General features: G+C 51.2%; 1 protein-coding gene and 1 non-coding gene across 2 annotated transcripts in view; both read right to left on the bottom strand.

The window, feature by feature from the left end:
* Positions 1 to 2,640, bottom strand: part of IFNGR2 (interferon gamma receptor 2) — a 28,502-nt gene extending 25,862 nt beyond the window's left edge. The window contains exon 1 of the mRNA XM_047874904.1: positions 2,451 to 2,640. Coding sequence (XP_047730860.1) covers positions 2,451 to 2,538 — 88 coding nt within the window. The 5' untranslated portion in view covers positions 2,539 to 2,640. The remainder of the gene's footprint in view (positions 1 to 2,450) is intronic.
* A 12,673-nt stretch (positions 2,641 to 15,313) lies between these two features.
* On the bottom strand, positions 15,314 to 15,444 carry LOC125175871 (small nucleolar RNA SNORA72). Its single transcript, XR_007156034.1, has one exon. It is a non-coding gene; the product is annotated as a small nucleolar RNA SNORA72 (small nucleolar RNA).
* Between the last annotated feature and the right edge of the window lie 317 nt (positions 15,445 to 15,761).

Raw genomic sequence — 15,761 nt, 5'->3', positions numbered from 1 at the left:
ACTTTGTTAATGTATTACCCCCAGTTCAAACCCCCTAGTTTTGTCAAATCTCCACAAATAATTGTTTCCTGAGCTAAGAGGTATGAAAGCTGCCTGCTTTGGTCACTTCTTTGAGTCTCATATTTTTATAAGCTCCTGTAGGTACAAATTAAATCTGTTTTTCTCCTGTTACTGTGTCTCATGTCAACTTAATTATTAGACCAGTTGAAAAACCCAGAAGGCAAGAAAGGAAAATTTTTCCTTCCCTTACATTACAATGTAGGTCAGGTCCAATATTTCACATGTTATCTTTATAACAACTCTAAGAGATAGATATATTTATAAGTCTTCCCCTTTTAAAAAATTTGTTTCCTGGGGCGCCTGGGTGGCTCAGTCGGTTGAGCATCCGACTTCGGCTCAGGTCATGACCTCACGGTTCGGGAGTTTGAGCCCCGCGTCAGGCTCTGTGCTGACGGCTCGGAGCTTGGAGCCTGCTTCAGATTCTGTGTCTCCCTCTCTCTTCCCTGCTCATGCTCTGTCTCTCAAAAATGAATAAACGTTAAAAAAATTTTTTTAACTAACTAACTAACTAAATAAATAAATAAATTGTTTCCAATACCTTCGTATATTTTTTCTTCTCTGACCATAAAAACAATTCCATGATTACTGAAAGACACTTGTGACTTATGGAAAAGTATGGAAATGTTTCTATTATCCATTTACTGTATAACCACTGTTAACAGTGTCACTTTGTGCTTTGACTAACAGAGTTTCTCTAAAAATATCCTAGTTTTTTCATAGTTTGCTATGAAAACCTTTCAGGTAGTCACAGAACAGATGAGTATCACACGGCACTATTTTTCAAAGGATCTACGATGAAGTTTTTCTGACGCATCGCACGGACCCAAACTCTGGTAGAATACAAACGAGAGATCATTACTAGAAAGATGGGCATGGCCTCGGGCGTCGGGGCAACATCCAACTGCAAAGTTCCTATGTACTTCTCTCCACCCCTCCACCCCTGGACTCGTGGCAGACAAGTCACAAATGCCACACCGACCACCACTCCTGAGCTGTGGCACCGGTATTAAGTAACCACAGCTACCGCTTGCCCATTACCCAGCTCAGGCAATTACCAACATTTTGCCAAAGCCCACGTCCTGACTGAAGGAAGCCCAGGGAGAGCTGCACACAGATTGCTCAACACTTGAAGCTGAGGAGGGGCGGAGTCAGGATTCAAACCCATCTGTCTGACTCTCCTAGGAAAAGGGCCTCCTAGCCGGAGCTCACCCCCTCCTGTGGGAGGCTTCTCTCATCAAGGAGTTCTGGAATTTCAGGGCCTAAGTGATGCTGGCAGAAAACAACAGCAACAACCCGAACCCACACCCCGAGCTTCACAAGGGAGGACATTTCTAAATTCTAGAGCCCCAGCCCATGATAGTCTCTCCCTGGGAAAGAACCCAGCGAGACACAAACACATACGCATCCACACTAAGAATAAATCTCCTGCCTACTTCTTCCTCCCCGAGGTCTTCTTGTCTTTTAGCATTTATATTTGGCTCACAAGTATGATCAGTTAGTGTCAGAGGTAGGAAGGAGGTTGGCCCAGGGACGGGGCTATCTGGATGGGAGCTGAGCTGGGATTAAAAATCTGGTCCCGTGGACTCCCTGCCGCCAACACAACTGGGGGTCCGGCCATTTCTGGGTCCTGCGCTGAGCGCCGCTCCCCCATCTATCCGACCCTGGGGAAATGACCATCTGGATCTCACACCCGCAGTCAAACACACCCCAGCCACGGTCAGACTGAGTCACATCTCCAACACGGAGGTCCCGGCCTGGGGCCGGCCGCCGCCGCACGCAGCTGCAAGGAAGGAAGGCCTGCCTGGGCCCCGCTTCTAACTCGGGCCCCTGGGGAGGGCACGCCGGCCAAGGCCAGGGTGAAGGCTCTGTGGGGCCGGCAGACGCAGCCCTGTCCCAAGCCCTGGATTCCGTTGTCCTTTGTTCGCGCTGAGAAATTCGGAGACGCCGGCTGCACCGGGTTGCACGGAGCCGCGGAGCGGAGGCGGGGGAAGAGGAGCGGCAGGGTATCCAGTTTCCCGCAGGAACGGGGTGTCTCCTGCCCGGAAGGGATGACCCGGGGCCAGGACGCCGGGAGGGACTGCCCGGAATTCCCCGCCGCCCTCCCCACACCCGCGTCGGGGCTTCGCGCAACCGCCGGTCCACTGCGGGCTCCCCGCGTACCCCCAGCCCGTCAGGGCTCCCCGTGGATCGCTCACCCGCTCCGGGCACCCCGCGGACGCCCACCCAACCCGCGCTGCCCGGAGAACTCCCCCGATCGGGGGCACCCCCGCGGACCCCCACCCACCCTGGGCTCCTAGCGGAACCCGCCCACTCGCGGCAGCGCTCCGATTGCCACCCGCCCGCGACGACGCCTCCGTCCGGCCTCGGGGGTCCCGCCGGGCCCGGCTTACCTGCGGGGGGCGCCGCGGCGCCGCGGCCGCCGAGCAGCAGCAGCAGCGACAGCAGCGACAGCCGCGGCAGGAGCGGCGGCGGCCGCATGGCCCGGGGCTCTCGCGCCGCAGGCTCGGCGGCGGCTCTGGGGGCGGCTCGGCCCCGGCGCGGGGTCCGCCGAGCCGCTCACGTCGCCGCCCGGGCGGCCATGGCGACCGCACGGCGCGCGGGGCCCGCCCCTTCCCGAGCGGCGGCGGCGGCGGCGGCGGCGGCGGCGCGTCCCCGGCGGCAGGACAGCCCCGCTCGGCCGCTGCCGCCCAGGCCGGCCCCTCCCGGCGCCCGCGCCCCGCCCAGCCCCGCCGGCCGCGGGACTTTCCCCGCGCCCCTCCCTGCGCCACAACACCCCCCCACCCGCGCGGTGGCCGCGACATCCCCGCGCGCTGCTGGGACCCCGAGCCCCCGTCGGTCGCCCACCTTCCGGCGCTTGCGACCCCTCTGGGGAGACCTCCGAACCCCAAGGCCCCGGGGGGGGGGGGCCGCGTGCTGAGCCTCGCCTCCCCCCTCCCCGCCCCCCACCCATGCGCCCCACCCCCCACCGCCACCCTTCCCTCCCGCCCCCCACCCCCGCCCCCATTCTCTCTTCTCCTGACGCTCCCACCTGCGTGGGGGCACGCGATTCCCCCCTTCAGTTTAAATGCTGCCTTCTGAGCCTCTAAAGTACACACTAAGCTTTCAATCCTTATTTGAAAACCGGCTGAAGGCTGTGGTGGCTGGAAACGGCCTTGGGTGAAGGAAAGTGTGGGGTTCAGGGGAACAGTGGGCACAGAGCAAGGCGGAGGGAAAGCGAGAAACGTCCCACATTTCAGGATGGTGCGTGGGTTTAGGCCCCGGTCTGGGCTGCCGAGTGTATGAGGAAGTAACTTCTCGAGCTGGGGGAGCGCAGTGGGGTGCGGCGGGGCAGGTGGGGAGGCCTACTGTCCCAGCCTCAGCCGCCCTCCGGTTCTGCCAGCTGGAAGGATCTGGGTCATCTTGGTTCTCCCACGATGGGCTTTAAACCCAGCTGCGCATGGAAGGAAAGGGGCGAAGAAGAGAATGAGTGGGGGACATCAAGAATTAAAGAACGGCGTCACCAAGGCCCAGTTAGGAGTCTGCTGGGCTCCTTGGCCGCATAGTATTCGGCAACATAGGGCTTTACTTCGGGAGTTCCTACAGTTTATTTTATTTACTTTAAGAAAAAAAAATTTTTTTAAGTAATCTCTGCACCCAACGCGGGGCTAGCATTTACAACCCCGAGATTAACCCACTGACTGAGCAAGCAGGGAGCCCTCGACTTCTTGCATTTTTATTTCCTTTTTTGTAGAACTCTTGAAATTGGTCACTGTTGTGAAAATATGTCAGAAAATATCTAGCAGTTATCTGAATGATGCTTTGAGTGAGTTTCTCAAGGCACAGAGACATGTTTATATGTGAACTGAAAAAAGCAGCGTGTAAATCAGAATCCCTGTCCAAGTGATGTGTTGAAATGATTGGAGGGGCCCTGGGTGGCTCAGTCTGTGAACCGACTCCAACTCTTGATTTGGGCTCAGGCCACGATCTCATGGTTCCCTAGATCGATCCCCCAGTCCGGCTCTCTCTGCCACAGCGAGGAGTCTGCTTGGGACTCTCCCTCTCTCTCTCTCTCTCTCTCTCTCTCTCTCTCCCCTTCCTCTGCTTGCTTGCATGTGCATGCATGCTCTCTCTCTCAAAATAAATAAACTTAAAAAAAATGATTGGAGGAAATATGCCAAAATACTAACGTATCATAGGTAGCAGGATTACGAATGGTAATAGTTTTCTTTTTTTATAATCCCCCCTGCAAGGGCATATTTCACTTTTATAATCAAGAAAAAAAAAATCATATTAAAGGAAGGGACAAATGTGCACCTGTCTCAGCCCAGGCCAGGGAGTGCTTGTGATCTACTTGGCTGTAGATGTTTTCAGAGGCAGTGACAATGGCCTTTGGGGGTGGGGGGGTGGGGGGAGGATGGTAAGTCCCATTCCCCCTCCCCCCCCCCCCCCCCACTCCCTGCAAGAGAATACTTGTTTCTTCCCAGCTGGAGAATCTCCCTCCAAAGCTCTTCCCTGCTAAAACTTAGAGGGTTTACATTTTCCTTCCAGAAGTCCTTGTCAGAGGGCTAAAAGGAGCATGCCCAGTTTGCTGCGTAGCGGTCCACCCTGCTGACACCTTAAGCACACAATATCCCCGACGCAAGTAACTGCCAAGCAGATGTCTTGCAAAGGCCAGTTCTCAGCGGGTGGCATTTCCCGTTTCTTGTTCCTCCTGGCTGGAAGACTTTTACTTTTGAGGTCATTGCTGGATGACTCTGACTTCCACAGAGATTTTCCACCAAAGAGAACGTGAAGCCAATCCTGTTGGCATTTCTTGTGGAAGATGTCCAAGCATCCACCACCCTTTGTCCGGTTCCATGGATAGCCCCCACGGCATCATGCAGTTCCTCGGTCATGGCACATGACAGGGACGTGGGTTCCTTTCTGCAGCTTCTCCCTTCTGGAGGCGTGTTTACTGCGAAAGGACCAAAAGCTGAACCCCTAGGGGCCCTCCCTTGCACAACTCTCTTCCACGGTCCTAGAAGGGGCTGCCAGCTCTGTGTTCACATGGTCATATGTTCCTCTGAAGTCTGCAAAGTAAGAGCTTTTAACCACAATGGTTATGACCTCTGTCTCTTCCCTCTTTGACGTACTTCTCCAGGAGGGCGGTGCTGGGGCGGCTCTAGCTTGTGTGTGTGTGTGTGTGTGTGTGTGTGTGTGTGTGTGTGTGTGTTTTGAGAAGTGTCTTGATGGTATATATCAACAATAAATTGTCAAGTCAAAAGAAACATTTCTAGGGCGCCTGGGTGGCTCAGTCGGTTAAGCATCTGACTTCAGCTCAGAGCATGATCTCGCGGTTCGTGGGTTCAAGCCCCGCGTCGGGCTCTGTGCTGACAGCTCAGAGCCTGGAGCCTGTTTCAGGTTCTGTGTCTCCCTCTCTCTGACCCTCCCCAGTTCATGCTCTGTCTCTCCCTGTCTCAAAAATAAATAAACGTTAAAAAAAATTAAAAAAAAAAAAGAAATCTGTAACTTGTGATTTATTTTCTCAGTGTATGTAAATATTTTTGTATCTAATTTTATATTCTTAGTTGTGTATGCTTTAATACACAATATACAATTAATATAATGATTGACATATAAATAATATATTAATACATACATCATTATGTAAATAAATATAAATGTGCAAACACAAATAATAGAATTGATAATACTATATAAACTTCAGCCTTACAAAACCCAAATTCCTCCTTCCCTTTCCATTAACTTGCTGCCTCCTTACCAGTTAATCTTCCCGAAGCGTTTTCCTTACGCTAATAATCTGGAGGTGCTCCCCCCACCTCCCTCAGGAGGGTAGCTGGGGGGGGGGCAGAAAGGAGCCAACACTGGTTGATGGCCCCGGGGGCTTCTGCATGCATTGTATCACTCAGTCCTCACGGTTAAGGGGGTTACGACTGCCATTTCACAGTAACTCGCCCTTACTTGGGCAAATCCACTTGGTGGATTTGCATGGCGTCAGTGTAGCTAAGGTGTAACTGCATTTCCTCGAATTCCCCTTCCTGCAGAGTTTCCAGTTGGCATGGGGAAGAGAAGGATGTTTTCGTACAAGATTTGGAAGCTTCAGCCATATTCCTTCCCTCTCAGGAGGCTGGGGCGGGGCGCGAGGCGTTGTTGCAATTCGTAGCATTGTGGCTTCTCCGCCGGCATCCTGGATGGCTGTGGCCCCAGCCCAAGACTCTTCCAGCTCCTGCTGGATCACCTGCTACAGCCTCCCCGTCTCCTGGGAGACGCGGGCGCGTGTTAGCTGCCCGACAAAGGGCGCCAGCTTTTCTAGCAGGACACCCGTGCTGTCATCCATGCTGGAGGCTTGGAGCTGGTGAGAGACGGGCTGATGGTGGTCCCAGCTCAGCCTTAGCTTCCGGCTCGTCCTTGGTGCCGTCTGGCCTTCTCTTCCTGACCACTTGCACTCAGAGCCGCAGCCTCTGGCCCTAGACACTGGAAAACCAGTCCCACCTAGACTGTGTAGTTGACTCCGGCAATAGCCCAGGGTCCAACCCTTCTCTCTCTCTCTCTCTCAAACACACACACACACACACACACACACACACACACGGTGCTTCTACTTCTCTGACCCAAACCTGACTGATCATACCCCCAAGTCGCACAGCCACCAGGTGGTGGGAGGGCTCTTGGCCCGTCCTGCTTAGCTTCAAAGCCCCTTGCACCTCACGCCAAACTGCTCACCTGCCATGTCAGTCCACCTGTCACCAGGCCTGGCTCTGGCTGCCTGATCATGCTTTCTGCGGCTCCCCGCCCGACAAGGCCCTGCTCGTCCATCCGTGCGTCTTTGATGATGTACTTCCTGAGGGTCCCCACGCACTCCTTCTCATCTGACGCCACCTGCCCCCCTTCCTTTGCCTCTCACCTCTTCCCCCCGCCCCGTACCTCAAATTCTAAAACTCGATCTCTTGCTGGAGCTCGCACTTGCTGAGAGCTTTGTTGCCCCTCCCTCCCACCTTCTTCTGTTCCTTACCAGCTCGTGTGAGCCTTGACCTTCGCTGAGATGGTTGCCTCCAACGTGCAGGGGGGTGAGTGTCCCCCCATAGATTCAGACAGAGCAGCAAGAGTTCTGAGCACAGAGTAGGCCCTGAGCACGGCTAAATGGGGCCTTGATTTGTCGCTAGGAGTCCTCTGTTCTAAGAAATGCCAACAGCAAGGTCAGAGGGATTGGCATAGAAGTAAAAGGACAAATTTACCTCAGGGGTCTAGTGACTGGAGCCTATCTTCTCACTGTGTCCCTCACGAGGTCCCCTTTCCTCTTCCTGCAAACTTGCATTTCTGGCTCCCCCTTCCCATGGGGCCCCATAAAACCTCATTCTGAAAATGCACACTCTTTTCTCCTTTACTGCCTTTTCTGAGGGACCCTTGCAAGAATAACTGTCACAAAGTACATTATGCATTCCATGCCTCTGTAAAACAGGAGTATCTAGGGGCGCCTGGGTGGCGCAGTCGGTTAAGCGTCCGACTTCAGCCAGGTCACGATCTCGCGGTCCGTGAGTTCGAGCCCCGCGTCGGGCTCTGGGCTGATGGCTCGGAGCCTGGAGCCTGTTTCCGATTCTGTGTCTCCCTCTCTCTCTGCCCCTCCCCCGTTCATGCTCTGTCTCTCTCTGTCCCAAAAATAAATAAACGTTGAAAAAAAATTTTTAAAAAAAAAAAACAGGAGTATCTAGAAATTGTATCTAGAAATTTGGCCAAGAGAAGAGAGAGTAGGCAGAGAGAGGAGGAAATTTTTCACTTCCTTTTTTTTTTTTTTAAATAATTTTTTTAAAGTTTATTTTGAGACAGACAGAGAGAACATGAGCAGGGGAGGGGCAGAGAGAGGGAGGGAGAGAAAGAATCCCAAGCAGGCTCGGCAGGGTCAGCCCAGAGCCCAAAGTGGGGTTCGAACTCACAAAACTGTGAGATCATGACCTGAGCAGAAATCAAGAGTCAGGTACTTAACCAAGCGAGCCACCCAGGTGCCCCTCCCGGGTTGTTTTGTTTTTTGTTTTAAGTAGGCTTCACGCCCAGCATGGAGCCCTACTTGCGGCTTGAACTCATGATCTCAAGATAAAGATCTGAGCTGAGCTAAGAGTCAGACACACTCAGCTGACTGCGCTACCCGGGTGCCCGTTTATGGCTCTTTTTAACCTTTTCTTTCTTTCTTTCTTTTTTAAGTTTTAATTTCTTTCTTTTTTTTTTTTTCCACGTTTATTTATTTTTGGGACAGAGAGAGACAGAGCATGAACGGGGGAGGGGCAGAGAGAGAGGGAGACACAGAATCGGAAACAGGCTCCAGGCTCCGAGCCATCAGCCCAGAGCCTGACTCGGGGCTCGAACTCACGGACCGCGAGATCGTGACCTGGCTGAAGTCGGACGCTTAACCGACTGCGCCACCCAGGCGCCCCGAGTTTTAATTTATTTCTTTTAAGAGACAGAGAGAACGCAAGTGGAGGGAAGGGCAGAGAGAAAGGAAGGGTCCCAAGCAGGATCCATGCTATCAGCACAGAGCCCGATGTGGGTCTGGAACTCACGAAACCGTGAGATCATGACCCGAGCCAAAATTAAGAATCAGACGTTTAACCGACTGAGCCACCCAGGCGCCTCTCCTTTTAACCTTTTCAAAAAGAGAAGATACTCCTCTTTTTAGGTGCATGCCAATGCTCTAATATCCCTGACCCTGGTGAGTCCCCTGAAAAAGCCCCAACGACTCCAGGGTTAGGGCCCAGGGCTTTGGGAAGGTTCCAGTGGGAACTGGAAGGGGTGGGTTGGAGATTTCTTCATGGGTTCCAGGCCAGGGTTTGTGTAATGAACCTTCTCCCGTTTTGTAATTTAGAGAAACTCAAACCTCTCCCTGTTTTCCAGAGGGATTAAGATTGTATCAGTAACCTTTCGTGTTTAAATTTGCCATCGGGGTCCTGGAGACTTCCAGGAGAAACCTGGCAGGTTGGACACGAGCGTAGGTCACCAGCAGGCTCAGACTAGGAGGTGACTGCCATAAATAAGCTGAGTGCAGCCAGGAGGCCTCACATGAGGCATCTGATGAGTCACAACAAGCACCAGCAGTTAACTGGGAGTTGTGCTCACGCTGATAAGAATAGGCACCATTTATTAAGACCTTGGCCTAAGCCATATCCCTCCCTCCTCCTAACCAACGTACGTTTCTCTTGTTTTCTGATTCGACCTTTTGAATGCCCTTGGTATATCTGGGGAATGGTCAGCCCTGTGAATACTCAACCTTCCAGGAAATGCAAATTCCCAGCCTCCCTTACAGCCACGTGGCTTAGCCCAGGCCAAGCTACCACGTCATACCTTTTCCGGACCAGAAATCATGAAACTGTTCACCGCACAAGAACCAACAAGAGTTCCCTTCAGACCCCAGTTCGTGATGTTTCATGAGGGAAATCATACAATCAAGAGAATTTTATGGTACATATTCTACAAGTTAAAAGCATTTATTTATTTTTTTAATTTTTTAATGTTTATTTATTTTTGGAAGACAGAGAGAGACAGAGCGGGGGAGGGGCAGAGAAGAGAGGGAGACACAGGACGCAAAGCAGGCTCCAGGCTCCGAGCTGTCGGCGCAGAGCCCGACGCGGGGCTCGAACTCGGGAACCGTGAGATCACGACCTGAGCCGAAGTCGGACGCTTAAATGACTGAGTCACCCAGGAGCCCCAAGGCTACAACTTTCCGTTTGCAAACAGGCGTTGGCTGGGCCACGACCCGGGCAGTGCTGGCCAGCCTGTAGGTCCACTGGTAGGTGTGTAGGAACAATCGCATTCTTCCCTCTGATTTTCTCCTGTGTGTCTTCCTTGTTCTCATACAACTGCCACATTCACAACACTTCTGACACTTCTGGTCGCCAAACGTGTGTGTGGTTTTCCCCATGCCAAGCAATTCTCCGTGACACCGGCTGGGTGTCCTACAATTTGACTCCCTTCTGACGTCATCAACCTGGAGACAGTGTCGGATCCCACAGAGTCTGGGCTCCGTCCCACAAGACCGCTCCCACCCTATTTCAGATGTCACTTGTAGAGAGTAGGTCCCCAGGTGAGCCACAACTGTTGTCTGACTGGGCTACAAATCCAAAGTCCCATGACCCCCTCCTGAGGTTTGATTCATTTGCTAGAGGGGCCTTCAAAACTCTGGGAAACACCTTCTCACACTTAGCAGCTCATTGAAGGATATGGTCAGGGAAACAGATGAACAGTCAGATGAAAAGGTACATGGGGAGAGGTCTGGGAGGGTCCCAATCCAGAAGCTTCAGCCCCAGTGGAGCTGGGGTGTCACCCTCCCACCACGTGGATGCGTTCACCAACCCGGAAGCTCTCCCGATACTATATTATTGGGATTTTTTATGGAGGCTTCCTCATGTAGGCACGATCAATAATGAACTCTGGGGTTAATGTTTCAGCCCTTCTCCCTTCTTGAGAGAAAATTCCAAGCTTCCAATCATGGCGTGTTCTTTCTGGTGACTAGCTCTCATCCAGGGGCCATCCCCAAGCCCATTCAGAGTCACCTCATGAGAACAAAAGACACTCCCATCACCCAGGAAATTACAATGGTTTCAGGAACTCTATGCCGGGAACCAGGGGCAGAGATTAACATATATTCTAATATCTTACAGCAGTGAAGAGGAAGAATTATCTGCAACAGCAGGTTTCTTCATTGACTTCCTTCCCCTCCACAGACAATTCTTTGTGGGTATACATTTCCCTTGAAGAGACTCATGCCAAAGTTGAAACTTCTAGAAGAGGCTGATGTAATAATGCCGATCACCTGAATCAACACACTGGCTTAGCTTGGGAAATACCTACGAAACATCAGCTGAATCCCACTTCTCAGTAAAAAAAACCAAAAAAACCAAAAAAACAAAAAATGCTATACCTCATTCTCTGGAATTCTAAGGCAGCTCAGAATAATAAATATACTGTATGGTTGTTTCTTTCCTCCTTTTTTTAATGTTTATTTATTTTTGAGGGGGGTGGGGTAGGAGCAGAGAGAGTGGGACAAAGGATCTGAAGCAGACTCTGTGCTGACAGCAGCGAATCTGATGCGGGGCTCGAACCCACAAACAGTGAGATCATGCCCCGATCCAAAGTTGGATGCTTAACCGACTGAGATACCCAGGTGCCCCTGGCTGTTTTCTCCTTAATACATCTTTTTCTTTCTTTCTTTCTTTCTTTCTTTCTTTCTTTCTTTCTTTCTTATGTTTGTTTATTTTTGAGAGAGACAGAGAGAGACAGATCACGAGTGGAGGAGGGGCAGAGAGACAGGGAGACAGAATCCGAAGCAGGCTCCAGGCTCTGAGCTGTCAGCACAGACCCCGATGCAGGGCTTGAACTCCAGAATGGTGAGATTATGACCTAGGCCAAAGTCAGATGCTTAACCAACTGAGCCACCCGGATGCCCCTTAATGCATGTTTTTCTTAACGTAAAGGTTTGTAAATAAAATAGCGTACATGGTACAAAATATTAGATAAGAAATTATAGGTCTAGGGCAAAAGTATGAGTGTAGGACATGAAGACAGAGAATGTGTTGTGACAGGGAGGCAGTATGTCCACATGTGGTCCAAAAGTCCACATTGACTAAACTCAGGTTCCTAGCAATCAAAATACAAACCAGACTTCTTAATGTCCAAAGGTGCATTACGAAAGGCAGTGAGGGGCACCTGGGTGGCTCAGTCGGTTAAGCGTCTGACTTCGGCTCAGGTCACGATCTCACAGTTTGTGGGTTCGAGCCCCGCGTCGGGCTCTGTGCTGACAGGTCAGAGCCTGGAGCCTGCTTCGGATTCCGGGTCTCCCTCTCTCTCTCTCTGCCCCTCCCCCACTCGCGCTCTGTCTCTCTCTGTCTCTCAAAAATAAATAAACATTAAAATTTAAAAAAGTCAGTGAAAAGCACTCTCATTTTGCTTCAGGTCTGACTTCTGCTCTAGACGATGGCTACTATCGCACTGGTTGTACGTGGGCTAACTTGCAATGGAATGGAAAAAGGGGCCAGCTTTCATTACGGCTTTTGTCCTTGCTGTAATAACAGTATATGCTCGCTGTGGTGAACCTAAAAGACAGAAAAATAACAAAGCGGAGGAAAAAATTTCCCCCATAATCTTACGACCCAGAAACAACTACAGCTTACGCCTTGAAACTCCTAAATTCTTGAGGAGCAGTAAACGGCAAGGGGGCAGCGTTACTTCCGTTTTTGAGAAGATTGTAGAAACCACAGTCAGGCTGGACTAGCGGGGGGGGGCAGGAGGGGGGACCTTGTTTCTCACGTGCTTGTGTTTCACGACTGTGTAAAAATCAGGCCGCCTGTAGTTGCAGGATATGCTACAGACGCTGTCTTGACTTTGCAAAGCCCAGAATAGGACTTGGGCCCGGGGGAAAAAAAGATGCCAGAGACATCATGTTCATTCTTTAGCAATCCTCAAGCTTACGCCCTGGGTTGCCTAACTTTCTCCGTGTAGAGCCATGCAAAGTCACAGGCACCTGGCGGCAGGCTGTTACCTGGAACTCTCTTACATTTCGTGGGTGTTAAATGCCTTGTGAATTTCCCTTCTCTCGTAGTCTTACGTTATCGTGAACGTGAACTTCCATCTTGCCTTTGAAACCTCAGACATCATAGTTATGTGACTTACTGGGTGTCCCTAGAAAACTAATCAAAACAAAACAAACACAAATTCATTTAGGTACAATTTGTTGGTGAAGGCAAGAACAGAAAGAGTCCAGGGGTAGCAAACCATGTTCAGAAAGCACAGGTTGTTTTCAGTTCACACCCTTCCTTCTTTCCTTCCTTCCTTCTTTCCTTCCACCCTTCCTTCTTTCCTGCCTTTCTCCTTCCCTCCCTCCCTCCCTCCCTCCCTTCCTCCCTTCCTTCCTTCCACCCTTCCTCCCTCCCTCCCTCCCTTCCTTCCTTCCTTCCTTCCATCCACCCTTCCTTCCTTCCTTCCTTCCTTCCTTCTTTCCACCCTTCCTTCTTTCCTGCCTTTCTCCTTCCCTCCCTCCCTCCTTCCCTTCCTCCCTTCCTTCCTTCCTTCCACCCTTCCTTTCTCCCTTCCTCCCTCCCTTCCTCCCTTCCTCCCTCCCTTCCTCCCTTCCTTCCTCCCTCCCTCCCTCTCCACCCTTCCTTCCTTCCTTCCTCCCTTCCTTCCTTCCTTCCTTCTTTTCTTCCCTCTCTGGTTCATTGAACACATGTTTATTGAGCTTCTACTCCACACTGGGCCCTGTTTTGAACCCAAGAAACAAGAACTCTGAGCTTGTGGAGTTTGCATTTTAATGGAAGTAACAGAGGACACCAAGGCCACCCAACGAACGCAGCATCTCGTATCTCAGACCATGCTGGATGTGCTACTGACAGGTTGATGAGTCAGACTGGATTCTGTCCCAGGACGCTCTCCTTGGGTCTGCAGTCGTGGATTCTGCTGGAGCCCTTCTCTCTCTTCTGTCCTGGTGCTAGTGTTAGGTCCCGAGGTGACTGGACTGGGCCCTCTGCGTGGAGAGTGGGGAAGCCCTGGCAGGAACTGAGGTGGCCCTTTGGCTGTGCCCAAGAAGTACTGACTCACACAGCTTTTTAAAGTCACTAGATTGAGGGAAACCCTAGAGGGAGGGATTTGGGAAGTGTTCACCACGGGGCAGTTTCTTCTGACCTGCCTGACGGTCTGACCCCCAGCTTGGAGTTCCATCCCCACCCCTGACTTGGGGGAGCCTCCTGCCCTGCCTTGACCTTCCCCAGACATGCAGTCGGGAGGGCACTGTCACCTGCTGGCATTGTCCCAGTCAAATAAATACCCAGGACCCTGGGGAGAGCTGCAAATACTTCCTCACTCACCCCCCGCAAGTGGTACAGGGGGATCTATGCAGAGGAAGCCCCAGAACCTCCCTGGACCATCTCAGACCCAGAGACACTCTTTGTTTCTCAAACGGACATCTCTCATATTGCTTTAGTCCTGGGGCGGCTGGGTGGCTCCGTCGGTTAAACGTCCGACTTCAGCCAGGTCACGATCTCGCGGTCCGGGAGTTCGAGCCCCGCGTCGGGCTCTGGGCTGACAGCTGGGAGCCTGGAGCCTGCTTCCGATTCTGTGTCTCCCTCTCTCTCTGCCCCTCCCCTGCCCATGCTCTGTCTGTCTCAAAAACAAATAAACATGAAAAAAATGTTTTTAAAAAAGTGAGTCAGTCCTAAAGCACTTTGACTCAAATGGAGGTTATTCTAGGAAATGCATCGAACACCTAAATTTGACTTCTCCAAGGATTGAAAGAGATGAATACATTTACTTTTTACCCCTCAACAAATATTTTTTTCAGCCAGTATTTATTGAACACTCACTTATGTGCCAGGCATTGCTCTAGATACAGCCTGGAACAAAGCATTGTAGCTACGTTTAAACTGCAACACCCCTCCATGCTTTAATAATTTAATCATTACAAACCAAAAAACAAAGAAACAAAAAGTCATTTGAAAAGGAAGCCAGACAAATGGGCAAAACTGATTACTGGAAATATGCTGCATTTCCTGACCCAGATACATGTTTTCATCCGCAGAAAGTGTATCTTTTCTTTTAAGTTTATTTACTTGAGAGAGAGAGAGAGAGAGAGAGAAAGTGTGAGTGGGGCAGTGGCAGAAAGAGAGGGAAAGAGAGAGGGAAAGAGAGCGAATCCCAGGCAGGCTTCCTTCCACACTGTCAGGGGGGAGCCCGATGCAGGGCTCGCCCCCACACACTGAACTGTGAGATCATGACCTGAGAGGAAGCTGGACGCTTAACCGACTGGGACATTCAGGCACCCCAAGAAAGTGTATCTTTAAAAAAAAATTTTTTTTAACGTTTATTTATTTTTGAGACAGAGCATGAACAAGGGAGGGGCAGAGAGAGAGGGAGACACAGAATCGGAAACAGGCTCCAGGCTCTGAGCGGTCAGCACAGAGCCCGACACGGGGCTTGAATTCACGGACAGCGAGGTCACGACCTGAGCCGAAGTCTGATGCTTAACCGACCGAGCCACCCCGGCGCCCCAAAAGTGTATCTTTTAAAAAGGTGGGCACCCCTGTGCTTTGACTTCACAACACTCAGAAACAAGAACTATGGAATCAGTTTTTTTGGTTTTTGTTTTTGTTTTTCTTTAGTTTCACCATTCATTGAATTAGCAACGAATCTAATCTTCAAAAGTTATCACACTAGCTTTGCTGTCATTTCTCAAGGAGAATCAGAGACCTGAGAGTCATAGACATTTCCTACATGAGATGCTTTGTATAAATCAGACTTGGTTTATCACCAGCATTGACAACACCAGAGCTAGAGAAAGAACTAGGTCTGAGGACACATGCACGGTCTTATATAGAGAATGTTTAGCCTGCCCTGATTATTACAAAATCAGAACAGCGAGAATAGTTGTGGTAGCGAATCATTTTTTTGCTACGTCAATGAAATCAAGTCCAGTTACCTGTCCAACTTTCCAGGGCTCGCTAGAGTTTGGACCAAGACCAGGAAACGGGGGAAGGGCCCTCAGGCATTGAACCTGCTGTGAGCACAGCTGAGATGCTCATCAATCCACTCGAAGGGGGTGGATCAGCCTGGGCTCCAGATCCTTCCTGGCAATGGCAATTAGATACTACCTTCAGCCTCCTGCCACTCAGCGACGTGGCCGCACCCAGTGCGGCCTGGGGCCAGGGGAAGGGAGGGCCCTTGTTCTTGACCTTTTTCTGCAAACGTTC

The sequence above is a fragment of the Prionailurus viverrinus genome, chromosome C2, assembly GCF_022837055.1.
Source record: "Prionailurus viverrinus isolate Anna chromosome C2, UM_Priviv_1.0, whole genome shotgun sequence".
Classification (NCBI taxonomy): domain Eukaryota; kingdom Metazoa; phylum Chordata; class Mammalia; order Carnivora; family Felidae; genus Prionailurus; species Prionailurus viverrinus.
Note: the sequence above shows the minus strand (reverse complement) of the source record. Positions and strands in the feature narration are given on the sequence as shown.